This window comes from Protopterus annectens, chromosome 1.part0 (genome assembly GCF_019279795.1).
Source record: "Protopterus annectens isolate FY-2018-M chromosome 1.part0, PAN1.0, whole genome shotgun sequence".
Classification (NCBI taxonomy): Eukaryota; Metazoa; Chordata; order Ceratodontiformes; family Protopteridae; genus Protopterus; species Protopterus annectens.
In genome coordinates this window covers 538395060-538422407 of record NC_056725.1, presented here as the reverse complement: position 1 = coordinate 538422407, position 27348 = coordinate 538395060, and the positions used below count along the sequence as shown (strand labels likewise).

The 27348-nt window shown below is 41.2% G+C and overlaps 1 protein-coding gene across 3 annotated transcripts in view; it reads right to left on the bottom strand.

Moving 5' to 3' along the window:
- XPO1 (exportin 1) overlaps positions 1-27348 on the bottom strand; it is a 1770162-nt gene that overhangs the window by 1585353 nt on the left and 157461 nt on the right. For all 3 annotated transcript variants that reach the window (XM_044061196.1, XM_044061203.1, XM_044061211.1), the window contains exon 3: positions 8263-8335. In XM_044061196.1, coding sequence (XP_043917131.1) covers positions 8263-8335 — 73 coding nt within the window. The remainder of the gene's footprint in view (positions 1-8262; positions 8336-27348) is intronic.

Sequence of the window (27348 nt, the reverse complement as noted above, 5' to 3'; positions counted from 1 at the left end):
TTCTTGCCTCAGATGCCAGGTACCCCCAAGTAGGTAGCCAATACATATTGCTAATAAAAAATATACATATAAATAAAAACAATACCTTCAGTTACAAGCAAATATACCACAAAGGTTGTATAGGCTAGAAAGGTGTAGATAAGTCCAGTTAGTTCAGAGGGGATGGAGGGAGGGTAACCTGGACTGCAGCAGTGTGAACACTCTAACATCTACATTTATGGTAGGTACAAAACCGTACTATGTTCATCGTGTTACACTGCTGCAATCATTACACTTGGGTAGAATCCCAAAGCTAAGGTTGGGTGGCTGGTCTATAAAGGGTTAGGATTGGCTATGAGGCCCTGCAGAACTGCAGTGGCAAATCCTGCTCTGGATTTAGAGTACAGAGGCAGGTGGTAATGCTTGGTAAAGGTGTGCACTGAACTCCAAGATGCAGCCTCCAAAATTTCCTCTGAGAAAGGCTGTTGAAGTGGCTGTTGCCCTGGTGGAATGTGGCCTAATGTTTTTTGGGACTGATTTTCCATGCTGTGTGTAGCAGTAACGAATACAGTGTCCTATCCATTTGGATATAGTCTGCTTTGAGATAGCCTTGCCCCTGTGATCCTGCAGCATATGCTACAAACAGTTGTTCAGTTTTCCTGAAAGCTTTTGTTTTGTTCAAGTAGAAGTGTAGCTACCTGTATATGTCTAAAGAATGCAGAAGTTTCTCCCCTTTATTCTGGGGGTTTGGATAAAAAGTTGGCAAATGGATGGTTTGGTTAAGAGCCACACTAGATACCACCTTTGGCATAAAGGTAGGGTTTGTCCTTAAAGAAACCCTGTCCTGATGAAAAATTATAAAAGGTTCCACTGCCATTAATGCCTGTAAGCTCTGATACTCTTCATGCTGAAGTTACTGCCAGGAGCAGAGCTGTTTTCCATGATAAAAATTTTAGATCGGCTGTATTGGCTGGCTCAAAAGGTGGCAGAGTTAGTTTTTCCAAAACGAAATTGAGGTCCCAAGTTGGTGTTGGTGCTCTCCGGGCGGTCTTATGTTTTTAGCCCCTCTGAGGTACTGCTTTAGCAAGGGAGAGAGAATAAAGGAGGATCCGTGTTGTAATCTGCTGAAATGGCAGAGGCGTGGATCTTAATTGATGAGAAGGATAGGCCTCTGTCCAGCATCTCAGTTAAGTATTGTAAAATCTGAGGAATGTTTGGAACAAGAGGGTCAAGGCTGAGCCTGGTTCCAGGCGCACAATCTCTTCCATTTTTCTGAGTAAGCTTTCCAGGTGCTAGGCCTCCAAAATGGCATCCATAACAGCTTTAGACAGAAATGTTGCCTGTCTGACTAATGAATCTGCCATGCAGCCAGGTTTAGGGTTTTGAGCTGACTGTGCAGGATCGGATTGTTTTGTTGAGTCAGAAGGTGTGGAATTTGAGGCAAAATCCATGGTGGGCCTTGAGCTAATTTCCTTAAGATAGGGTACCAGTGCTGGCGTGGCCAGTCTGGAGCAATCAGGACCACCTGTGGTTTTTCTTGTCTGGCTTTTAGGAGTACCTTTGAATGGAGAGGCAGTGGCGGGAAGGCATAAACTTTTAGGTTTTTCCAGCTGAAGAAAAGAGCATCCACTTTCCATGCTTGTTTGTGATAAGTCCTTGTGCAGAACTTTTGTAGTTGTCAATTCAGTGGGGAGGCAAAAAGATCTATGTTTGGGCATCCCCATTTTTGCATAACCATGCTGAAGATTTGTGGATTCAATTTCCATTCGTGAGGGTCCATGATATTTCTGCTGAGATAGTCTGTCTGTCTAGTATTTTTCTTTCCTGGCAGGAATTGTGCTTGCAGGTGAACTTGATACGTGAGAGCTGTGTTCCACAAGGTCATGGCTTGCCTGCATAGGGGATAAGAATGAGTGCCCCCTTGCTTGTTTATGTACCACATTACTGTGGTGCTGTCTGTCTTTAATAATAGTTGTCCTGGATGCAGAAGGTCCTTGAAAGCTGTTAGGGCATTTTGAACAGCCAACATCTCTTTTTGATTGATGTGAAGATGCATCTGGTCTGTGGTCTACTTGCCCTGAATGCATTTTCCTGCCATGTGTGCTCCCCAGGCGTAATCCGAAGCATCTGTTGTTAGTCTCTGCCTGGCTGTGGGTAGGGTAAAAGGATGACCCTTGTTTAGATGACATGCCTGTGCCCACCATTGAAACTCCTGTTATAGGCAGGGAATCATTGGTATTACTGCTTCTAAACTGTGAGTGTGTTTAGTCCAAACACTTTTTAGGTACCATTGTAATTTCCTCATATGCAGTCTGGCATATGGTATTAGTAGTATGCAGGATGCCATATAACCCAGGGCCTGCAGAATTTTTCTTGCAGGGAGATGGGACTTTTTTGCCAGCAATTGAAAATATTGAGTTAGTTGAATTTGTTTGTCTGGCGTGAGGTAAGCCATCTGGGCCGTTGTATTTAAGCTGGCACCCAGGAATATAATCTGTTGTGAGGGCACTAGTTTTGACTTCTTTTCGTTTACTGTGTACCCTAGAGAAATTAGCAACCTTTTTACAAACGCCAGATGCTGTAGAAGAATGTCCTTTGTCTCTGCTTGAATGAGGCAGTCGTCCAGGTATGGATATATTTGAATTCTTTTTTGTCTGCAAAATGCAATTACTGGTGCCAGGCACTTTGTGAAGACCCTGGGCGCAGTAGATAAGCCAAAGGGCAGTGCAGAGAATTGGTAGTGCATTGTACCAGCTTTGAATCTGAGGTATCTTCTGCAATTTTGTCTGATAGGGACATGCAGGTATGCCTCTTTGAGGTCCAGAGTAACAAGCCAAGCCTTCTTGCCCAGCATGGGTAGAAGCTACTGTAATGTCAACATTTTGAATTTCGGAATATCCAGGTAAGTATTTAGAATTGAAAGGTCTAGTATGGGCCTCCAGGCCTTGTCCTTTCAGGGGACCAGGAAGAGTCTTGAGTAAAATCCTTGTCCTTGTTCCTGTTGTGGTACTTTTTGAATAGCTCTCATGTCCATGAGGGCTGAAATTTGTTTTTGTGCCTCTGCCCATTGATTTTGTGGCAGGTCTGGCATTCCTTTTAGTCTTGGTAAAGTATGAAAGTGGAACCTGTAACCTTGAGACACAATATTCAGAACCCATTTGTCTTGGGTGATTGATTGCCAATTTTGAGAAAAAAGTGCTAGTTTTCCCCCTAAGGGGCTTCCAAAAGGGAAGTGCTTGGCGTACGAAGGGGAAAGTCATTGTGACTGTTTCCTGTAAGGTTGAGAGTTGTACTCACCTCCTTTTGGGGTTGAGGTGCCCCACTGTCGTTGTCCGTTTGAGCCTTGGGGTTGAGATCTGCCTCTTGGGAGTCTGTATCTGCCTCTCTCTGGCCTGTCTGACACTGGAAAGGACCAATTCTTTGTTGGCCAATTTCTGCTAAATCGAGGTGGCTGTACCTGTAAGAAATCCTTGATTGTTTGCATAGATTTAGCTTTATCCTCCATTTTCTTTAACACCTCTTCTGCCTTAACACCAAACAAGGTATCATGCTGTAAAGGAGCATCCAATAAATGTGCCTTAACATGATCAGGTAAACTCTGTTCTTTTAACCAAGCATGTCTTCGAATCACCGAACCTGTAACTGCGGCTCTACAAGAGGCCTCTAAAGAATCAAAACCGCATTGCAGAGTATGTTTTCCCACCTGTTCAACTGCATGCAAAAAATCCTGCATTTCTTTACAATCAGGAGCTTCTGAGCTTGCAAGCATTTTCTGTTTTAACTGAGCCATTAAATATTGCTGGTACTTAAGCATTTGAAACTGGCAATTTAAAGCTCTTATTGCTAAAGTTGCATATACTTTCTTCCTCCATCTATCCAAAGCTCTGGAATCTCTGTCAGAGGGTACTGGATTTTTTTGCAATGGAAGCCTTAACCTCTTTTGGACCCTGGGAAATAGTTTCTGGATCAGCAGAAGGGTTTTTATAAAGAAACTTGAGAGAGTCCGGGACTCTATAATACCTATCTGGCTTAGCTGGTGCAGGGGACAAAGAATCAGGAGATAAGCTGGATTCAGAGAACACATCATCCACAATATCTAGCACAGGAGGAATAGCCAGGGGCCTGTGCTGAGGCAATACAAGGAAATCCCTGAGCCTTTTTTTGGATTCTGAGTAATCCTGACTTTCCCAATGGAAATGCTCCCTCATGGTATGTAAAGTTTCCCCAAAAGAATAATCCTCAGGAGGAGAGGCTGAAGGGATAGATTCTTCAGCATCAGAGTCCCCATAGGGGGGTAGAGAGTATCCCTGGTCTGAAGAGGAATCAGAGGAAATGGAAACCTGATCAGAGGAATCATAAGTCAGTATCCTGCCTAGACCTTTTCTCAGGAGGGGGATGGGAACCCCTTATAGAGTAATGAGGTCTTCGGCCATTTTAAGCATCTGTTTCTTAGGCATGGAGGACTGTCCAGGAGAATGCTGTACTTGTTTCTGTGTCTTTAATGGTACTTTTGTCTTGGCTGTTGTTTTAATGGTAAGTTGTGAAGGTCTGAAAACACCCTCAGAAGCAGATGCCTGCTCAGCGGCTCCGGACCCATCTGAGGGATTAGTTTCCTTAGGCCCAATACCTTGAGTTTCCAGAGACCTAGTTGTCTCCACGTGGGAGTCAGAGGCGGCCTGTGGCTCTGAGGTAGCGGGTGTCAGGGGCTGCGAAAGCACCTCACCGAGAACCGGCGACTGGCCTAGAAGAGGTTTCGTCTTCGGTTCTGGACCTCGAATGCCTGTCTTTATCCTTGTCCTTACGTTTTTTTGGTATTGCGGTCGTCGGTTGATCCGACGGCATAGTATAATTGAACCTTCGGCCAAAGTAGTGCAAAGCAAAATCAAAACGTCTTTTTATAGTGTGTTTGTTAAATCTAGCACAAAACCGACAACTAGTGACATCGTGACCAGGGCCTAGGCATGGAATACAGTAAGAGTGGAAGTCCTTATGAGGTATTTGCTTCCCACAAGAAATGCAATTATTAACTTTTTCTGACATCGGTCTGAGGCGAGGCAAGAAAAAAGTTTCCCCAACGGGGTACTTAGCTTTATTTAAGACTTCGGATCTGAAATTCGACTTCGAAAATTTCAGAGGAGTCGGCCGACCAGCACTTGAGAACTGCTTCTGCTTCGGGTACCCCGCGGCAAGAAAGACTGAACAAAATGGTGCCGGATGCATCTTATATACCCCTGGCATACTGACGTCAGGGAAGAAGCAACAGCAACCGATGCCGGACCAAGACTTTGGAACTCTGGCCGACTGCAGGACCGCCTGACGGCAGGATAACCCAAGTGTAATGACTGCAGCAGTGTACCACGATGAACATCTATGTAGGTCTGAAAACACCCTCAGAAGCAGATGCCTGCACAGCGGCTCCGGACCCATCTGAGAGAATAGTTTCCGAGGGTCCAATACCTTGAGTTTCCAGTGGCCTAGTTGGCTCCACGTGGGAGTCGGAAGCAGCCTGTGGCTCTGAGGTAGTGGGCGTCAGGGGCTGCGAAAGCGCCTCACTGAGAACCGGCGACTGGCCTAGCTGAAGCCTCGTCGTTGGTTTTGGACCTCGGATGCCTGTCCTTTTCTTTGTCTTTGCGGTTTTTATAAATTCCGGTAGTCGGCTGTTCCGACAGCATTATATAATTAAATCTTCTGCCAAAATAATGAAATGCAAAATCATACCGACGCTTAAGAGTGCGTTGGTTAAATCTAGCACAAAACCTACAACTAGCAATGCCGTGGTCAGGGCCTAGGCAAGGAATACAGTAAGAATGAAAATCCTTATGAGATATTTGCTTCCCACAAGAAATACAATTATTAACTTTTTCTGACATCGGTTTGGAGCAAGAAAAGAGTTTCCTCAATGGGGTACTTTGCTTTAATGAAGACTTCGGATCTGAAATTCGAACTTGAAAATCTTTGGAGTCGGCCGACCGGCACTTGCGAACTGCTCTTGCTTCGGGCACCGCGCGGCAAGAAGGTCTGAAGAAAATGGCGTCGGCTGCATCTTTTATACCCCTGGCGCACTGACATCAGGGAGGAGGTGACAGCAACCGACGCCGGACCAGGACTTTGGAATTCAGGCAGACTGCGGGTAGCCTGCCAGCAGGATAACACAATTGTAATGACTGCAACAGTGAAACACGATGAACATCTGTTGGACATACCTGGCTGGAGGATTTTTTTTTATTTTTTAATCTTACCAGATTTGCCTTATTTTAATAAGGGATGGCAAATGAAAATCAGATTTTTTTCAGTTTCTGGGACAGAACAGACAAGAGGTAAATGTTTCAGTGAATTTTTTTCTGGAACAGACTGCTCTAATAAATACAATCCTAAATGATGGTCTCTTTACAATTTCAAAATATTCTCTATAAATATACACTTGTGTGAGGTGTTTACCCAAACAGTACTAAAAAAAAAAAAAAAAAAAAAAAGTGTCTTATCGTGGGATGGGATCCTCCACTTGCAAACAAACTTACTGCAGCAAGATAAAAGATGGAGATGAAAATAAAACAAAAAATTTCTCCAAAATAGATCTGGTGGAAAAGAAATGCTAATAAAATTTGAAAGTCACCCCACCCTAAGAAAACAGCTAAGAAAAAGACAGACATCGAGAAAGGTCCTCCTCACAAAGAAAATTTCTTCAAAACAAGAATAGGCAGCCTAAGCCAATCTTCCCAATCTAAACTGTAAGCACAGTAAACATCTATGGAGGACTGGCACCATGACCTATTATGGGCAGCAGCTTTAAACAGACTCAATACAAGCCCTGGAATAGCACAAATGAATGGGAAATGGTGACTTCAACATACTGAGATGCGTCTTGAAGTATCCCCTCTTCTCAGAGGTAGGGCGATTGCAGTGTCAATATGTCAAGTAGTGCAAGTATGGGGGTGTGGAACCCCCTCCACAAACATGCATTTAGGGGCCAATCCCTTAGGGGTGACTTTAAAGGAGGGCATCAGTTGCCCCCCCTCCCCCCAAATAATTCCAAGGCTTCCAATTACAGGTTTCAGAATTAGACTAGTCAGCCAGTGCTATTGGATTGGCAGGGTCCCTGGCACCAAAGAAACTTTTACCTGCCAAGTGATGCTACTGCCAACTAACCTTAGCCCTGTTCTCACAAAGGATGGGTTTTCACTTACTAGCGTTACCAATGAAGCTTAAAACAAAGGGAACTTGTATATAAAACAGAAATGTAGAACATTTCCATAAATTTGTTGACAATGCCATTTACTTTCCTTACTTAAGAGCATGACAGATCAATTAACATTCCATTGTTCTGTTTACTTTGGAGAGAAGGCATAAAAAGATTGACATTTAAGAATACATGCAAATTATTACATGTTCCTATTCTACTCAGCAAATAAAACTACCCCTAAACTAAGCTCATTACATACAGTAAACAAGTCTTACTTAATGATGCATCTGCCCATGTTTCTTAATTGAAGTATAGTAAAACACTACAGACAAACATGTACAAAGCAGTGACGATGAATGAGGATCATCAGAAAAGTATTTCATAAACACTCAACTATCACAGATTTCTACGATTATAGAAGCATGTTAACCTGGAGGAGATTAAATGTTATCAAATCTGAAAGTTTAAACTGAGAGCTCTTGGAAGCATACTGATCAGGTGAAGCCACATCATTTCGAAAGTCGACTAGCCAGACAGATATGCCAGAACTTTTCTGCAAACCTCAAAGATATATATATATATATATATATATATATATATATTTTTTTTTTTTTTTTTGCAGACAAGCAAGCCCTCCACATACCTGGCAATAAGTGTGGAAAGCTTCACATCCCTAAAACAAACGTTTACCTATTCAAAAGTTACACAACACTGGAGAAAAGAGAAAGCTAAACTGTTGAAAGTTTTTCCTTTTTTGTGCAAATCCACTTTAATCCAAAGTGGATTCGACCTGTCAACTGACAAACAGGTTCTCTCTAGTTAAAAGCAGATATTTTCATCCAAAAACAAGACTTGCACATATCCTGAGCAGTGAAGCAATTAAAATGACTCAAAGTTTTGTCACTCTATACTTCCTTATGCACCATGACATGTGATGCCTCCAATGCCCTGAGACATTTTCCTCCTAAACATTCCTGTTACACACTATGATAGTTTACATAAAAACCATCATAAAATACTGCTTCCCAATGAGACACCAAGTTGTAAAGTGTTATGTGCTTCAAATGAGAGAAGAAGAAGAAAAAAAAAAAGAGGTACATTACCTTCACACTGGTTTCTTGGAAGAATTTTCCATCGTGTTTTTATCACAGTCTCCAAAATTTGCAAGCCATAGTACTATAAAATTGGATAAGAATGTTAGTGCTCTGCAAATAAAGTACAAGTTCTGTATTTAATTTTACATGAATTAAAAATGACGAAACCAGTACTGGAAAAATTAACTATGACACTATATGATTTTCATGCATTTGTTAACCTTAAATTTTGTTTTTAGAGAGAAACACAAACTATAAAGCAATCCTGCTGCCTGACACTGCTACCACCACCACAAGCGGAAAACAGCTCCCTGACAAGGATAGGATAACTCTGAAGCTACAATGGTTACAAGGACACAAGACATTTAGCTTTACTTTACTAAATGGGCAAATAAAATCCCTCTATACTGTTCCCTGACTGAGTAAATTACAGTGACACACAATACATGTTTTGGCATTTATGTAAAGGAGGTTTTCACAACAGGCTGGTGTTGCTATGAAAGACAGTAAGACAACTTACTAGATTATTCAATGGTTTCTAATTTATGACTTCTCCTCAAATATGACTTCCACAGCCATACACATTTCAACCAAAGGGATCACAAAGTCAAAGTAAAACAAGTAAATCTGAATCTAAACTAAATCAAGTACAGCTGTATAAATTTGGCTACCATAATTATAAATGTTTAAGTATGGTCACAGTCGCAGTCATACCTTGTAGGGATCTCTGCTGCAGGCCAAGGATGTCAATCCTGTACACAGTACTTACGATGAATGAGGATCTAAGGATAAGTTGAAATCTCTAAGCACCTAGTAATATAGGGGACATCTGCCTACACTGTCTTTCTTGTCTCCCGCCCCCACGCTAGGCAAAGCTATGCCATTGCTTGAATCAGCTGGCTTACTTCAGAGGTGCAGCTTGTGGCAAAGAATATGAGCCTTCCTCAGGGAACCTGAGCAAAGGAGGACAGTGAAGGGGGTGGAGGGTACACAGTCTCAATTTAGGAGAGGAGGAGGGTAAAGAGGACTGCACTAGTGAATGCACTCCATTTACAACTTTTATAAAAGTTACTTAGGACAACTGTACTATATTCCTTGTAGGTCACTGTTGTAGTCACAACTGAAAGGGCTGATTCCCAAACCTTATCTCATCCTAGCAGCTGGTTTTGTCTGCTGTCCCAATTATGACTACAATATACCTGTGACACCCCACCAGTGGCCCAGTAATCAAGGAACCTCAATCCTCACCACTAGAAACACAGTCGGGGACGTACAGACTGAGGATGACAAGTACACGCAGTAAAGTGCAATTTCCCTTACGAACACACAGAACACAGTCAGTCTGGGGCAGGTTTCTCCCTCTTTCTCCAGATCCCCAATAAGATTCCATAATGGCATAACTACGGAGTTGACATCTCAGCTGAGTGGCCAAGCCAAGAACTCCAGCACACACTGTCCAACCAGTGCTTCGTGTCCCTGCCCAAGTAGCCGACACACACACACACACACACACACACACACACACACACACACACACACACACACGATTTACAAACACACACACACACGATTTACAAACACACACACCCCTAGGAAAGACTGGCACAGGTTTACTATCTATGCCCCCTTCTGCCCAAACTACAAGGTAGTTTTCATTGCCATCAGTCATTACTTATCAGCTACTTTAAGAACCTTAGCAAAGGGTGTCCAATCTTACTATGTAATGTTACTATTAATCCCAATGGTGGTTTGACCGAAAGCAAGGATATTAGGAGTGGCCTGAACATAGTCACCGAATAGATATGCAAGCATTCCAAGAGCCTAAATATCTCTAGACAGACCAGTCACAATTGAAAGGTTTAAATATATTTAATAATAATAAATAAAAGAACAATAAAATACTCTAAACAATCACAATAACTTCAGAGTTCATAATCACAGGAAATATTTAAAACATTGCAGGACATCTAAATTAAGCTAAACTATATTCTTGACTAGATCTAAAAGAAATTACTGTATCTTAGTTAACTTACTTACAGAGCAGGCAGATGTAGTGAGTGGGTTTTCCAGCTGATGCTGTCAGGTCAAAGACAAAACAAAAAATGCCCACTTTTCTCTGAGTTCTTAAATTAATATCACAAATATTACTGTTTGGACACTTGCAGCATGACATCACTTCTTGTCAAACTGCCAGCATTTAGCATTTCCCTGTGAAAAATGCATAGCTCTTAGATCTTTTGGCCAATGGCGGAAACTGTAAAATAATTTACATTCCTCCACATTTTAAACACAATACAAAAAAACTCTAGTTCTAGACATTATGTCTACTACTGCACTGAAATGAAAAGATAACATCTCTTGTTTATGGCCCAGCCATAAAGTAACTCAACCATTCTTCTGAAGTTTACCCTCCCTGTTACAATACATGCATCTAAACTATTACAAATAAAAATCTCTCTTCAGCACACATCTATACAATGTGACAAACAGTTCTAATACATTTGTAATAGGCATATGAATCATGTTGCGATTCACAAATGAGACACAACCACTTAAATTCCAGACAGCTGTGCTGGCAGTATCTCCCTGTCACACTTCTAAAGCTTTGACTGAAGTAGACTGCCCAAGCAAGTAGTGCTCCTCTTTAACCACTGTAGGCTACAAAATGGTTAGGTCAGAGCCTGTCTCTCTCTTAGCAGTGGTCTGTTTCCCATTTACTAAGATAGGCTATAACCTCTTGTGGTAGTTTGGTACCCTTGCGGTCTCCAGACAACTTACTACTGGCATTCTCACTTACTGGCTCTCCTACCTTTAGTTCCCCACCTTACCTCCGTGGACATCTATATTCTACATGGCCCCACTGGTTGCATTTAAAACGTTTATCCCTTGGTCTTGGAAGCGTACCTGGACTAGTGGCTTCCCCTGCTACTGGTGGACTCTGTTGGGGCGGTTTAGGCTGCCCACCATGGGTTCCCGTAGACCCATAAGCAGCACTGGGTATGCCTTTCCTGTGCAGTGATGCCCTGCTTGCTAGGTATAGATCCCAATTTTTCCCCAGCTCCTCTGTGGTCCTGTATTCTCTGTCTGCCAACAAGATCCTCATGTCCTCAGGCAAAGTGCTAAGGACTTGCTACCTCACCAAAAGGTCTGCCAACCCTTCAAAACTGCTGACCTGACACCCACTCCCCCCCACCTATGAAAATAAGTGGGTAACTCAGCAATATAATCACACACTTTCATCTGCCTTGCGTCTATGCTCACAAAACTTTTCTATAAGCTTTAGGTGTTAATAAAACATTGCTTAAATTATAATACTGTTAAAATTTTTCAATCAGTATCTGACAATTTAGAAATAGCAGTTAAAGCTTTACCATGGAGTAAGGGGAGTCAGGTACCATAACGACAGACCAAGAACCAACAGCACAAAAAGAGAAGAGGCAACCACACAGGAACTAGGACAAGTCAAATGTATTCCAAGTTTGAGCGCTTTCATCGGAATATAGCCAAAAACTTCTTCAGAAACTAACAGTTCAAATACATCCATTTACATAACCCTCCCAACAGTTATACGACCTTAAAAAATGCATCAAAAAACTTTTAGAGAGACAAACAAATTCAAAACAGTACGTATACCTAATATAAATACTATAAATATAAACATGTTACCAAATAACTAAACAACATAATTTGTTCGTCTTGCTAGGATGATTACGGTAGATGAAACTTTTGTGAGTGAGGCAGCTGTTTTGACTGACATGTTTTTATCCAGGGGATATCCTAAAGATTTAACTGACAAAATATTTGATGAAATTAAACTTAATTTAAAAGGGGTATGGTTTTTTTGCCACCATTGTTACATACTTCTGGTAACAATGCTTCCTTACCATCTCCAAGAAGGAACAATGATTCTGGAAGGGATTATACCTAGTCATTTACTACCGCTTTTTCACCCGAAAGTCTGCAAGTTTACAAAACCTTGGGTACACATTGGCACATTTTCACCTGTTAAAATGAGTGCAAGGAGATTTTAAAGCATGGGGTTAAAATGGTTTACAGAAGAGGAAGATGTTTTAAGTAACTTACTGAAGCTTTGCCATCTACACAATCTTTTACTTTAGCCAAAAAAGGGTACCCAATAATGTGGTTGTTGCAACCAATATAAATATCTTATTGAACTCAACAAGGTTTTTGTTAATGGTACCTGCATCAAGATGCATTTTTATTGTAATTGTAACACTGTTTGTATTGTCCATTTAGCTCTCTGCAAATCATGTAACTGTTTTTATGTAAGAAAAATACAAAGAAAATTTTGTGAATGTATATATGAACATATTTCTGACATTAGGAAGAGGAATGTTCACAATGCTTTGACAAGACATGTGCTTGAGAACCCTGACCATGAGTTTGGTTTTATGGGAAAAGACGCTGTGCATAAGGATGCTAGGGGTGGCCCTTCGAATGAACTTATTGAGCTCAAAGAACTCCGGTGGTAGACTAGACTTAATGGTTATTTATATCCGGGGCTCAATGATAGTGTTTCCATTCCCTCTATACTTAAATTACATTCTTATTTGGTTTTAGATTTTTTTAAAAAAAGAAATTGTTTAATTTTTTGGTAACATTTATATGTACAGTATTTATAGTATGTATAAGTATTATTTTGAATTTGTTTCTGTCTTTAAAAGTTTTTTGATGCATTTTTTAAGGTCATATGACTGTTGAGAGGATTATTTAAATGGATGCGTTTGAACTGTTATCATAGTTTCTGAAGAAGTACTTGGCTACATCCTGACAAAAGCGCTCAAACTTGGAATACATTGGACTTGTCCTGTTTCCTGTGTGGTTGCCTCATCTCTTTTGTGTGTTGTTGGTTCTGGGTCAGGAACCATACCCAGAACCCTCGGTCAACATTATACTGTTTTCATACCCTTTCAAACATATGAAGGAAACTATCAAAATTATCCCCCTCTGTAAATTGTGGAAGAAACTTACTGACATTCATTGCTTCTAGGGTTCGGTCACTCCCTTACCCGTTAACCTCCATGACCCTGGCGAAGAGTCAGCATCTCCTTTTAATGCTGCCTCTGCCTCTCATTCTCTTCAGCTTCCAGATGTCTCAGTCTCTCTGCTGCTTCTAATTCCATTTGTTTCTCCTGACTCAGTCTCTCTAATTCCAATTCCAAATGTTTGGCCTCAAGTTTAAGTCTCTATCTCTAGACGGACTCAAGTCCTCTGTGGAAAGGTTGAACTGTCCATTTTCTGAGAGCTGTACATCACCAAGGTCAGCCTGGTTGGTCAGTGATGCAGTTGTGACTAAGGCTGCAATCATCTCTGCTTTAGTCAGGTTGGCATGCACCAGTCCTTTGCCTTGGCACAGCTCAGTCAACTGGCTTTTTATCAGCTTGCCATACTCCTCTGTTGACATCTTTGTCTGCTCTCCTTAACTAAGCTAACATAAAAAAAAATACATAAAAATAAAACAATTGTGATATGAAACTTTGAATGTTCACTGTGTGGCTGATTGAGACTACAAACATCATCTTCAGTGACCACTGTTTACAGGCTACAGGAGTTCGACATCCACACCACTGAATCCCAATATGTGGATATCCCACCACTGCCAACCAATATGTGACGCCCCACCACTGGCCCAGTAATCAAGGAGACTCAATCCTCACCACTGGCAACAGTGGGGGATGCACACACAGGGAGGATGACAAGTACACACACAGTAAAGTGCAATTTCCCTTAGGAGCACACAGAGACCACAGTCAGTATGGGGCTAGTTTCTCTCTCATTCTCCAGATCCCCAATAAGACCTCCCACTGGCACAGCTTTAGAGTTGAGATCTCAGCTGAGTGGCCAAACAAAGAACTCCAGCACCCTCTCTGTCCAACCAGTGCTTTGTGTCCCTGTCCAAGAAGCCGACACAAACACACACAAATACTGAGATTTTATTTATACACATACATACCTGGAAAAGGCTGGCAAAGGTTTACTAGCTATGCCCCCCTTCTGCCCAGACTATGAGGTAGTTTTCACTGCCACTACTTATCAGCTATTTTAAGGCCCTTAGCAAAGGGTGTCCAATCTTGCTGTGTAATGTTACTACTATTAATACAAATGGTAATTTGACCAAGAGCAAGGCTATTAGGAGTGGCCTGCACAGTGCCACCAAATAGATATGCAAGTACTCTAAGAGCTTAAATATCTCTAAACAAACCAGCTACAATTGAAAAGTTTAAATATATTCAATAATAAACAATAAAAAACAAAATACTCAGTAAACAATCAGTAACTTTAGAGTTCAAAATCACAGGAAATATTTAAAACATTGCAGGACAGTCTCAAAGAAAAACATCTAAACTAAACTCATCTCTATTCCTGACTATATCTGAAAGAAATTACTGTATCCTAGTTAACTTATTTACAGAGCAGGCAGATGTGGTGTGCGCGTTTTCCAGCTGATGTCAGGTCAAAGACAAAATACAACATGCCCACTCTCTTTCAGAGAGTTTTTAAATTAATATCACAAATATTACTTTTGGGATACTTGCAGCATGACATAATTTCTTGTCATCTGACTATCCCAGGTGAAAACTCCCATTGCTAGAAACTGCCAGCATTTAGCATCTCTCTGTGAAAATTACATCGCACTTAGATCTTTTGGCAAATGGTGTAAGTAGTAAAATAATTTACATTCCTCCACATTTTAAAGACAATACAAAACACTTCTAGTTCTAGACATTGTATCCACTACTGCACTGAAATTGAAATAGGACATCTCTTTGATTTATGGCCCAGTAATAAAGTAACTCAACCTCAACCACTCTTCTGAAGTTTCAGTCTCTCGTGTTAAAATATGTACATCTAAACAGTTACAACAGTTTATAAAAATCTCTTCAGCACACGTCTATACAATATGACATACAGTTCTAATGCATTTGTAACACAGGCATATGAATCATGTTACTACTCACAAATGACGACCAAAATTCCAGACAGCGGTGCTGGCAGTATCGCCCTCTGTCACACTTCTATACAAATCATATTAATATTCACAAATGACATAATTACAAAATTCCAGATAACTAGGCTGGCAATATTTCTTTTTGTGACAATACCATTCAAGACTGCAAAGGCAAACCCAGCCTAGTCACTGACCACATTAAGCTTGTACAGACTATACAAGATGTTTACCAAGAACCATGCAGTAGCTTCTAGAATGCTCCAAGCATTAACCTTTCTCAAAGAACACAGTAGCATCAGTGAACATTGTAGGAGACCTGACTTTATCCTGTAACATCTTACCACATGTTAAACTGCACAAATTATGCAATGTGCCAAACACACAGTTCATTTAGTCAATGTCGAATTCACAAAAACTATGCAAGGATTTCCCTATCAGTTAATCTGATTTTCCCAAAGGTTTAGGTCTGTGTATACTGCCACAGTTATCTATGCACAGCCAAGAGTGCAGAATGTTTTCCCCTCTGCTCAGAGGATAAGGAAAAAAACAGCAGCTGACAGAACAACTCTGTCACAACCTCAAGCATAAAGGAGGCACTAGTACACGGGGTTGCTTGTTCCTTATGAAACCACAGCAAAGGTTCTTTACTTAGTGAGGCTCAAAGTTCAGAGACTCATTCTATTGAAGAGATCGCTATGTAACACTGTTGTCCAGATAAGGAATTTCAACAGTGCATGAGGTGCAGATTCAAAGGGCAGTAAGGTAATTTTTTCTATATAAATGTCAAGTTGCCAGGCCCACTCTTCTTCTGGGGGTGGGGCTCAATTGCATCATGTCCTTTCTAGCAGGAAATGCTTCACTGAAGGTTTGCGTGGCGGTGGGGTCCATAGGCAGTTATGCTGAAACAGAGATGTAGCTTCACAGAGGCCCACACTATATCCAAAGCAAACAGACAAGTAACTGATAACCATAGGCATAACCACTTGAAGCAACTACTAGGTCTTTTTTCAATACTAAGGGCAGATTATTTTCCATTTATCAACTTCAAGCTTCCCTTATATTTACCCATTTTCATAGAAAAAGTGCCCAAAAAGCAACTGGGTCATACTTTTCAAGCTGCTAATACAAGCATGCAAGATGGAGGTACAGTACAAATTCCTTGCAGTGTCAGGAGGTTCACACAATGAGATAGAACCAGCTGAATAAGGGGCAAGATCCAGTGGTGCCTAAGCCAGAAATGAGTCCTCAGGATAATTTCTCACCTTTTTTCCCTCCGGTTTGGCTTTACTCTAGAGAGTAAAGAGGTATAAAAGGGAAAGCACAGGGAAGAAAAAAAAAAGGAAAAAGATCTGCCCAATCCAGGGAAAAGAAAGCCATTTCCCAAGTATGCCTGTGCATGGCTCAACAGCAGAACCTTTGTCAATTGCTTGTTACTCATAAGAAAGGATGTCTATAATTTTAACACCCCATTTGTTATGAGGTTTCCAAATGCATCTCTGTCCTGCATTCACTTGTACAGATCAGTTGAGGTCCTGCTCATGATAGGTGCTACTGAGTTTTTCTGGGTAAGAAATACAACATGGTCAAGAAATTGATGTACTACAGAGCACGAATGAAACAAGCGTGATTAATCTATGTATGTTAAGTGCATGGTACCTTGTTTGTTTGGCTTATCTTTAAGCAGGGACAGAACAGTTGTGTAAAATCTTACCATAACCATAGATGTCCTTTTCTATATGCTGCAGTACTTATAATATGCAGACAGTATACCAAAGTCTAAATGCTACTGCAAGGTACGTGTGACAGCGCACAACACTCACCATACATTGGCCATAGAAACGTAGAGTATAAAGCAGACGTCAACACGTACCTACCTCAAGAACTGAATGCTGCAAAGCACCAGCCTGATAAAGTGAGCAACAGGTGACCAGGGATTAGACAGGCATAGGAGGGGGGGGCAATACTGTAGCATATAGAAGAGAAGGACATCTATAGTTATGGTGCAATTCTACATAACTATTCTATGTCCCTCTATTCATATGCTGCAGTATTCATAACTGAAGGGAGAATGCCAAAGCTCATGTAGAGGAGGAACTGGGAGGAGGAGCAGAAACATTTTCCATAAAGCCATAGAGAATAGTTCTGGCTAACCCTGCTCTGGACTTGGAAATAACATCCAGTTTGTAGTGCTTGGTGAAGGTATGAACAGAGAACAAGGTAGCTGTCTCCAGGATGTAAAATGTATCCATACCTTTAAAGAAGGGCCCAGAAGAGGTCACAACCCTAGTAGTGTGTGCCCTTAAAAGGGAAGACACATCCTTTCCATTAGCTGAGTAGCAGAAAGAAATGGCTTTAGAGATCCAAGAAGAGAGAGTTTGCTTGGAAACAGGTTGGCCCAGGGCCTTTGGGTTTTAGGAGACAATTTGTCAGACTTACAGATGGGATTCATTTTGCACAAATAGTATCAGAGTTGTCTGAACATACAAGGTATGGAGAATCCCATCAATGGATGGATTGTGGAAAAGGGAAGAATGTAGGGAGACTGTCAGCCTGATTCAGGGATAACTCCCTTACCACTTTGGGCATGAAGGTTGGGTTGTCCCCATGAAAGACAGTGAAGACTGAAGAGCCTATTAAGGCTTGCAGCACAGAAACCTTTCTGGCAGAGGTAATGGCCACTAGGAAAACCATTTTCCATGTGCAGTGTTGCAAGGAAGATGAGACGACACTGCTGGTTCGAAAGGGGCTAGGGTTTTTTCCAGGACAAAACTAAGATCCCAAGAAGGAGGCACTGGTTTCCTTGGTGGTCTAATGTGAAGGATGCTTTTTAGGAACAGCTTAACTTCCAGCCTGGAAACCAAGGAGAGACAGGATTTCCTAGAAGTGGGTTTTCTGGCCTCCTGCAGACCTTGTAGCACGTTCTCAGTGTAAAGGTGCCTAAAGGGAATCAAAGCCCCATCAGCCAGAGTCAAGTTTAGGGTCAACATCTGTGGATGTAATAAAGTTCCCTTGTCCTGTGTGAGTAAGTCTATCCAGAGGGGTAAACTTGTGGTGATTACCCTTGGCTAAAGGTTGAAGGGGGAACCAATGCTGTCTTGGCCAAAAAGGGGTCACCAGCAAGATTTTAGACTGCTCTAGTTGAATTTTCATCAGAACCTTCTGAATGAATGGGAAAGGGGGGAATGTATACAGAAACATCCCCTTCCACGGAAAGGATACAGTGCCTACCTTCCATGCTCCAAAATGTGGAACCCTGGCACAATACTTGGGAAGCTGTCTGTTCACAGGAGAGGCAAAATATCTATCTGAGGGATACCCGATCAATGGAAAAGGTCCAGGAACACATCTTTGTTAAACATCCACTCGTGGGATTGAGTCATAGACCAGCTTAAAGAGTCTGCCATCATATTCTGAGCTGAGGGAATGTAAACAGCCTGAAGTGAAACCTGTTTGTGCTGGGCTATCTCCCAGGCGTATAATGCCACTCTGCAGAGGATGTAGGACTTTGTCCTTCCCTGCTTGCTCATGTACCAAAGGACTGTGGTATTGTTTGTGAACTACCTTAGGACCCCTGGTGAAATCCTGGGCTTGAAGATTTTGAGGGCAAAAACAAAGCTCTCATTTCCTTTACGTTCACAACTTCTTTTGGCTGAGGAGGGAACCACACATCCCTGACCTTGCAGTTTCCTAGAGTTGTACCCCATCCTGTGTCTGACACATCCGTGTACAGATCCTGGGTGGGTGAAGTGGCTGTAGGGGCAGGCCTGAATTTCTGGTGACCTGGAAAATTCGGGTCTATATTACATACTCTAACAATTAAATGTTCGAATCGCTAAAGATCGAACTTTAGCGATCGAACATTTAAATGTTCGAACATGTAAAACAATATTTAAAAAAAAACGAAAGAAAAAGGAAAGTGTAAGCAGAGGGGCAAGCCCCCCTGCACCCCCCGCTACTTAAATATACCAACTCAGAGATCACACTTCAATGCGGAAATGGTTGGTATATTTAAGTAGCGGGGGGTGCAGGGGGGCTTGCCCCCTTGCTTACACCCTTTAGGTTTTTTTTTTTTTTTTGTTTGTTTTTTAATCATGCTCCCCAAATCAGTAGTCGGCGGGACATCCAATGGATACTGGATAGTTGCCTACACACATTGAACAAAGGCACTAGATTCCTGGCTTAATTCTGAGACCTTACAAAAGAAATAAAGTTATGTACTCACCATAAAGTTCCATCTTAGTTGTACTTCATTTGTCTTCAACCTGTGGGTCTTCGGATCCATAACGGATCAGACATGGCCGCATTTTCCAGCTATGGCTCCAAGCTCCATGTTCCTCCCCTTACCCATAATGCCCCATGTCTCCCTTCTCCCCTTAGATCGAGTTTGCTGCCTAACATGCATCAGACACCCGACCTAATGACATCTTATCACCAGGATAACCAACAGGAAACTCCCTTAGCCTGGACAGAACTAAGGATCAAAACAATAACCATCTGATAAGAAAGAAAAAAATATCATCTGAATGATAACATTAGGGGGAACAAGGGGGGGGGGGGACTGTTGAAAACAACTACTCAGATGGAACTTTATGGTGAGTACATAATTTCTTTATCTGAAATAGTTTACTTCATTTGATCTTCAACCTGTGGGACAGAGTTCCCAGCTACCAAACTCTTGGGTGGCCCTGATGGAAGGATGTTCCAGAGCACCGCAGAGCCAAAATGATGCACTACTCCTAGAGACGCTGTCTAATTTATAATGCAAAATAAAGGTATGAGATGAGGCCCATGTGGCAGCCGAACAAATATCCAAAGATACAGCAACACCACACTGTTGAAAACACCAAAGAAGAAAATAGAACCACCAGCTAGTAATCCACAGGAAATTTATTTTAAAACACACACTGACGTCTCTGCTCCATAAGCCTTCAAGGAGTACAACATTCACAAAGTTACCTGCCTATATATACCTATCAATTAATTAATTATACAATTAAACATAAATTTATCACTTTCAATAAAACATTAAACAAAAAGTCTCCAATTAATTTCATTATTTAACCCCTTAGGGGACAATGTACCAAACCTTAAACTATAAGTAGACCCTAAGAAGCAATTTATTTTTTAAATTCATTTTCATCATCATATGTATGAATTTTCTCCAAAATCGTGCCTTTTAAATCATTGACATTACCATTATGAAATGTATTAAAGTGCACAGCTAATGCACTTTCCTCCCTCTTATTAACTGTCCCTAACATGTTCTAATAATCTAATTTTAAATGCTCTTTTTGTTTCTCCAATATAAAATTTGTTGCAAGAACACTTAAGAGCATATACTATGCCTTCAGTATTGCAGCAAAAACCATCTTTAATCTCAAACAATAAACCATTAATTTTACTAAAATATTGAACAATAAAATTACAAGCTTTACACTGCTTGCAACCAATGGTCCCTAATTCTTTTATATTACTTTGTATTCTTATGGAGGGTACTCTCAACTTGGTTTTCAATAATAAATCTCAGATTTCTGCCCCTCCTAAATGACATGATAGGGGGCCTTAAATTATGTAAACAGGAGTCATTTGTACATACATATACTCCCAATAATACATTAATACATTTTAACTATAACACTAAAACTACTAAAAGTAGTAGTAAAAAATATATATTTTCTGTTTTTTTTTATTTTATTATTTTATATTTTTGTATGCATCTCTTAGCAGTGGGCTGTAAAATATATTCTTTTAAGAATTTATTCCAACTTTCTTCTAATAATTCTTGATCAAAACCCCTCACTTTGTTTGTCTTTTTGGCTTTTCCTGGTTAGGGGTCACCACAGCGGAACTCCGGTCCGCTAATGATTGGCAGTAGATTTTTATGGTGCCGAGTTGCCAGCCCGACACCCAACCTTCAGCGAAGGCACGCCCATTCACGCATGTCTTTCGGAGGTCACTCGACCGCGGGGAGGACATGCAGACTCCACACAGAAGACATTCCAGCACAGAATCGAACAGGAGAACCTCTTGCTGTGAGGCAACAACGCTACCGCTGCACCACCGCGGATTCTATCAAAACCCCTCACTTTGAACATATTAATTGTATTGCACATTTCCTTTTTGTAATCAAATTAATTATTACATAATCTAAAAACATGAATAAATACCCCAAAGGGCATGGAATGAATAGTGTGGGGTGGATGACAACTATCTGCCCTTATATATTTTAGTCCATCAATTATTTTATGGACACTAGTCTGAATGGACTTATTACTACCATCTAAATTAACATCCAGGAAGATGCACTTTTTCCAACTTTCAAACCATCAAACTCTAATCCAAACCTATTACTTCCCAACATCTTAATAAATCCTTCTACTTCCTCTTCACCATCTTCACACAAGAAGATGAGATAAGTCAATAAAGCTACAATAAAGTTTAACTTGTCTGTGAAAAAAAAAAAAAAAAAAAAAAAATATATATATATATATATATATTTATTCATTTTCAAATAAGCCCATACTAAGGTTGGCATTTGAGGGGGCAAAAGCCACCCCTATTGAGTTCCACTTTTCTGTCTGTACAAAGTTTCTCCAAATTCAAAAAAAAATTGTGTTTACAAGGCAAAAATCCAACAGCTCTACAATAAATTCAGTAGATGGACTTTGGCCCCAAAAAAATCTTATGGCTTCCAACCCAAAATCATGATTTATTTTGGTGTAGAGACTTTTTACATCAATGGTAACCCAATCCATTCTCACCCCCCATTGAACTGTCTTAATTTTGTTCAAAAAATCAAACACATCTTGAATATAGGCTGGCAGCAATTTAACTTTGGGTAATAGGTGAAAAAGGAGAAACTGGCCCATTTTATACAAAAAATATTTTCTTCCAGATACTATAGGACGTCCCAGAGGATTTGTGAAGGATTTATGTTAGGAAGGCAATAAAATACAGCCATCTCACATCCTTCCACTCGAATCTTCTTTTTTATATCATTATCAGAAAAGTAGCCCAACCTATTACCTTTTTTAAGTAAATTAGCATACTTAACTATAGCTTCTTTATATACTCTTAGTTCTACATGTTCATATGCACTACCATCCTTTAAATGTTCATTACACATGTTTAAATATTGAACATAATCCATAATTACTAACTTGTTACCTTTGTCTGCAGGTTTGAAAATAATCTTTCCTTTCACTTAAATTTTTCAAAGTTTTCCATTCTTCTTTCGTTAAATTAAACCCCACATTTTTAAACTCAGCAAATTCTCTCTCTATTGCAAACTGTAACATCAAATAAACATGTTGAACATCTTCATTTAATATTGGAGGCATAAATTTGCTTTTATAAATTACTTTACTAGTATCGAACAATGTATACGCATTGTATTCTTCCTCAGAACAAGAGCAAGAACTATCACTGTTCATTTCATCCACACTTATCGCCCTCTATTGGAGGACCATTAGCATCATTTATACTACTAAAAACACATTTCAAGTGTAACGTTCTAAAAAAGCAAAACAAATCAGTTTTGACCTCATGTAATCTTGGAATAACAGTTGGCACACATTTAATACCACAATTAAGCACATTATACTCACTGTTATTCAGAGTATAACCAGATAAATTTATAACATAACTGTTACACTTATTCATCACAGGTACATCGCCATTTACCTCTTTTAAAGTAACACAGTTGCCGTCCATCTTTAAACTGTCCATGAAGGGTTTTCTCTCTCTCTCGTTTTCTCCCTTGGGGACCTCCTTTTGTTCCATTACCATTCCTCCAAAAATTTTGTTGAAACTGTTCACCCTGCTGTGCGTTTGGCAGTCATGGATATTCATCCCTTTCGTCTTCTCTGGCTGAGTTCAGCCCTTCCGAATTGGAGAATGATGTATTCGGGTGTTCTCCCTCTTCCTGAAAGTGTATGCGTCTCCCCGACCTCCTCCGACTGGCTCGAGATACAAAGGCCCTCCTGTTGTCATAGTCACGCAATCACGGAGCAATTTGCTTTTTTTTCCCGCTCAATGATATCACCCTCATAGGATTTCAATTTATTATTGATGTCACACAGAAATTTATCTAAATATTCATCATTTAGATCGTCAATGATGAACATGTTTTCTTAATTTGTTCCTTCAATTCATTTTGTTTTAATCTGTCTCTTTCCAACAGAATGGAAATCCATTCCACTGTACATTTATGAGCAGCAGTAACCCATCGCTGGTGAAAAACTTTATCTGTATCATTGTCCATATTGAATGGTAACGAAGTGTCTTTGTATGCTCGTAGACCCCGAGGAGAAATATCTAGCTCAATGCATCTCTGTTAACTCTGAACATTAAAAAAGTAGCTGTTTCTCTGAACATAAGCTTTTCAAGTTTTTCACGTTTTATTTTCTGCAGACAGGGTAGAAGTAATTTTACGGCAAACAGCCGCAAACTAATTATTATACCTTTTATTACAAATCTTCTTCCAATTTCTTCCACACATTAGGTACACAGTCACTGTGTTATTAGCATCATTAATAGATGTTTAGTTGTTGGATAAGCTCATAACATTACCGGAAACATTCCGACGGTCACCCAGATGGAAAAAACTTTCAAGTGACTTCTGTATTCCTTCACCACTACAGTCACGAAATAAACGAGGCAGGTCCATATTGGGATCACTAGCCATCCTGGACCAAGCAAATACAGCAACACCACACTGTTGAAAACACCAAATAAGAAAATAGGACCACCAGCTAGTAATCTACAGGAAATTTATTTTAAAACACACACTGATGTCTCAGCTCCATACGCCTTCAAGGAGTATAACATTCACAAAAAGTTACCTGCCTATATATACATATCAATTAATTAATTATACAATTAAAACATAAATTAATCACTTTCAATAAAACATTAAACAAAAAAATGCCAATTAATTTAATTATTTAACCCCTTAGGGAACAATGTACCAAACTTTAAAATATAAGTCAACTCTTTAAGAAGCAATTTATTTTTTAATTCAAGACAACTACTCAGATGGGACGTTATGGTGAGTACATAACTTCTTTATCTGAAGTAGTTTACTTCATTTGATCTTCAACCTGTGGGACAGAGTCCCCAGCTACCAAACTCTTGGGTGGCCCTCATGGAAGGATGTTACAGAGCACCGCAGAGCCAAAGGATGCTCTACTCCTAGAGACAATGTCTAATTTATAATGCGAAATTAAGGTATGAGATGAGGCCCATGTGGCACACGAACAAATATCCAAAGATATCCCGGACCAAAAGGCCGCTGAATTAGCCACAGATCAAGTCGAACGACCTTTCATTTTCCCTGGCAGAGAAAGACCTCTCTCCCAATAGGCTCGGACAATGCATTGTGAGATCCAGTGAGCAACTGTCACTTTCGACACTGATTTATCAAAGAAGGGCTTGGCATAAGATACAAAAAGTTGATCAGATTTGCGGAAGAGTTTAGTCCCGTGCAGGTAAAATCTCAATTGTCTAGGCACATCCAATAAATGTAACTTATATTCCCCTTTGTTCTGGTAGTTAGGAAAAAAGACTGGCAAGTTAATGGCCTGATTAATATTGGCTTCCGAAGCTACCTTAGGGAGGAAAGATGGGTTGGTGCGAAGCGACACCCAATCTTTATGAAAAATCATGTAGGGCAATTTGATTGAAAGAGCCTGAAGCTCAGACACCCTTCTGGCGGACGTGATTGCGACCAACAAGGAAGATTTTCCAAGTCAGAAATTGCAAAGCCACTGAAGCCGCAGGCTCAAAGGGGGGAGAAACTAATGCTTGCAACAGTAAGGTAACATCCCACAGTGGGATAGGATCCTTTACCAGGGGTCTAAGAAGAAAAGCACCTTTAAGAAAAGTCTTACAAAGTTTAGAGGAAGCCAATGAAGACTTATTTACCCCACGTGAAAATTAAAAATGGCTGCCAGTTGGACTTTAACCGTAGAGGAACTGGTGCCCTGTTGAAAAACGACAGCCAGAAAATGTAAGACTACCGAAAGAGGAGCGGTAAAAGGTTCCAGGGACCGCTGAGAGGCCCATATGAAGAAACGTTTCCATTTACTATGATACACTTTTCTGGTGGAAGATTTTGAGCTGGTACCAGAATAAACTTAACAGGGGATGACAAACTGGGAGTCCTTATAATCATGGGAACCAGGGCAGCCAAGCAGTGAGCTTCAGACTGTCCAGGTCTGGGTGTGGGATCCCAGATAGATCTGAGAGAAGATCCAGAACCGGATCCAAAGTTCACAGTGGAACAACTAGATGAGACCTGAGTAAGGGAAACCAAACCTGTCAAGATCAGAATGGGTCGATAAGGACCACAGTGCTCCCCAGCCTTCAGGCTTTCTACAGAAACTACAACATCAGGGGAAGAGGAGGATATGCATAAAGAAGACCGGGAGGCCAAGCATGAATCAGAGCGTCTCTGGGGGTTTCCTCCAGCATGGGGGGGGGGGGGGGTTCAGAGCAAAAAACTCACTGCATTTCACGTTGGAAGGAGATGCGAAGAGATCGCAGCAAGGACGACCCCACTCTATAAAGATCTGTTCCACTACTGAAGGGTTCAGAGAACACTTGTAAGGTATCAGGATAGATCTGCTGAGCCTGTCTGCTAGAATGTTGGACCATCCCAGAATGTGCATTGCCACCAGAAAACAGATGGCGGAGATCGGCCATTCCCATACTCTCATGGCTTCTGGACACAGGGGATAAGATCTGGTTCCCCCTTGTTTGTTAATATACCAGACCACTGACATTGTCCGTCTGAATTGCAATTGGTTTTAGAGGAAAATGAGCAGGAAGGTCCTGCAATGCAAGGAGATCATCTCTCATCTCTAGAACATTGATGTGCAGAAAGGTCTCGAAAGGGGACCACGTGCCTTGGACTGACCTAAATGAGCAATACCCCCCCACCCTAATAGGGAGAAGTTTGTGGTCACCGTGGTCTTGGGAAAGGCAAGTTGGAACGGACATCCCTTGAGGGGAGCTGGAGACTGAATCCACCACCAAAGGGAGTCCCTGCATGCACTGGAGATTCTCACTGGAAAGGACAAGGAGATCTAACAGGGACCACTCAATCAAAAGCATCCACTGCAACACTCTCATATGAAGGAGCGCCATTGGAAGAATATTGACTGTGGCCGCCACAGACCCCAAAGCTCTTAAAACTGCCTCGGCTGTCAATAAATGGGGCTGAAGAATATGCAAGACTTGTAACCTCAGATTGTGTATCCTGTCTGATGTAAGAAACGCCCTCGTTTGTAATGTGTCTAGCCGTGCCCCGATGAAATCCAAAACCTGAACCGGGAGTAAAGCAGATTTGTTCATGCTGATCGTGATGCCCAACTTGCTGGCTAGTCGAATGAAGGAGCCCCTGGTCTGACAAAGTAGATGCTCTGAAGGGGCAGTAAAGAGCCAATCGCCCAGGTACGGAAAGACCTGAATACCCTGAAGCCTAAGGTGAGCCGCTACTACCATCATTACCTTAGTGAACACCCGGAGGGCTGTGGTGAGACCAAAGGGAAGGGCTCGAAATTGAAGACTGGCTACCAGCCGGAAGTGAAGGAACCTCTGGGAACGCCTGCCAATCTTGATAGTATGCGTCCTGGAGATCGATTATGCACATCCAGTCTCTGGCCTGCAGATATGGCAAGATAGATTGAATCGTGACCATCCGGAATTTTGTCTTTGTTACAGACCGGTTCAATTAGGACACATCCAAGACTGGTCTGAGATCCCTCATCTTTTTCAACACTAGAAAGAACCTGGAATAAACTCCGGATCTGGACAGGTCTAAGGGGACCAGTTGGATGGCTCTTTTCCTTAGCAGTGAATCTATTTGTACTGCTGCCTCCTCCCGCTGCGTGGGTGGGAAGTCTGGGAGGGCTCTGCTGGATGGGCGAGGTTCCTGGAATGGAACGGAATAGCCTCTGAATATGATGAAAAACACCCATTGATCTCTTGTTATGGACTCCCATGCTAAAGGGTGCAGAGACAAATGACCCCTGACTGCCTCCAGAGAAGAGCACTCTGGCAACCCCTCAGGGCTGCTGCCCGGATTTATCCGAAAAGGGTTCTCAGGACCCGAAACTTTTAGG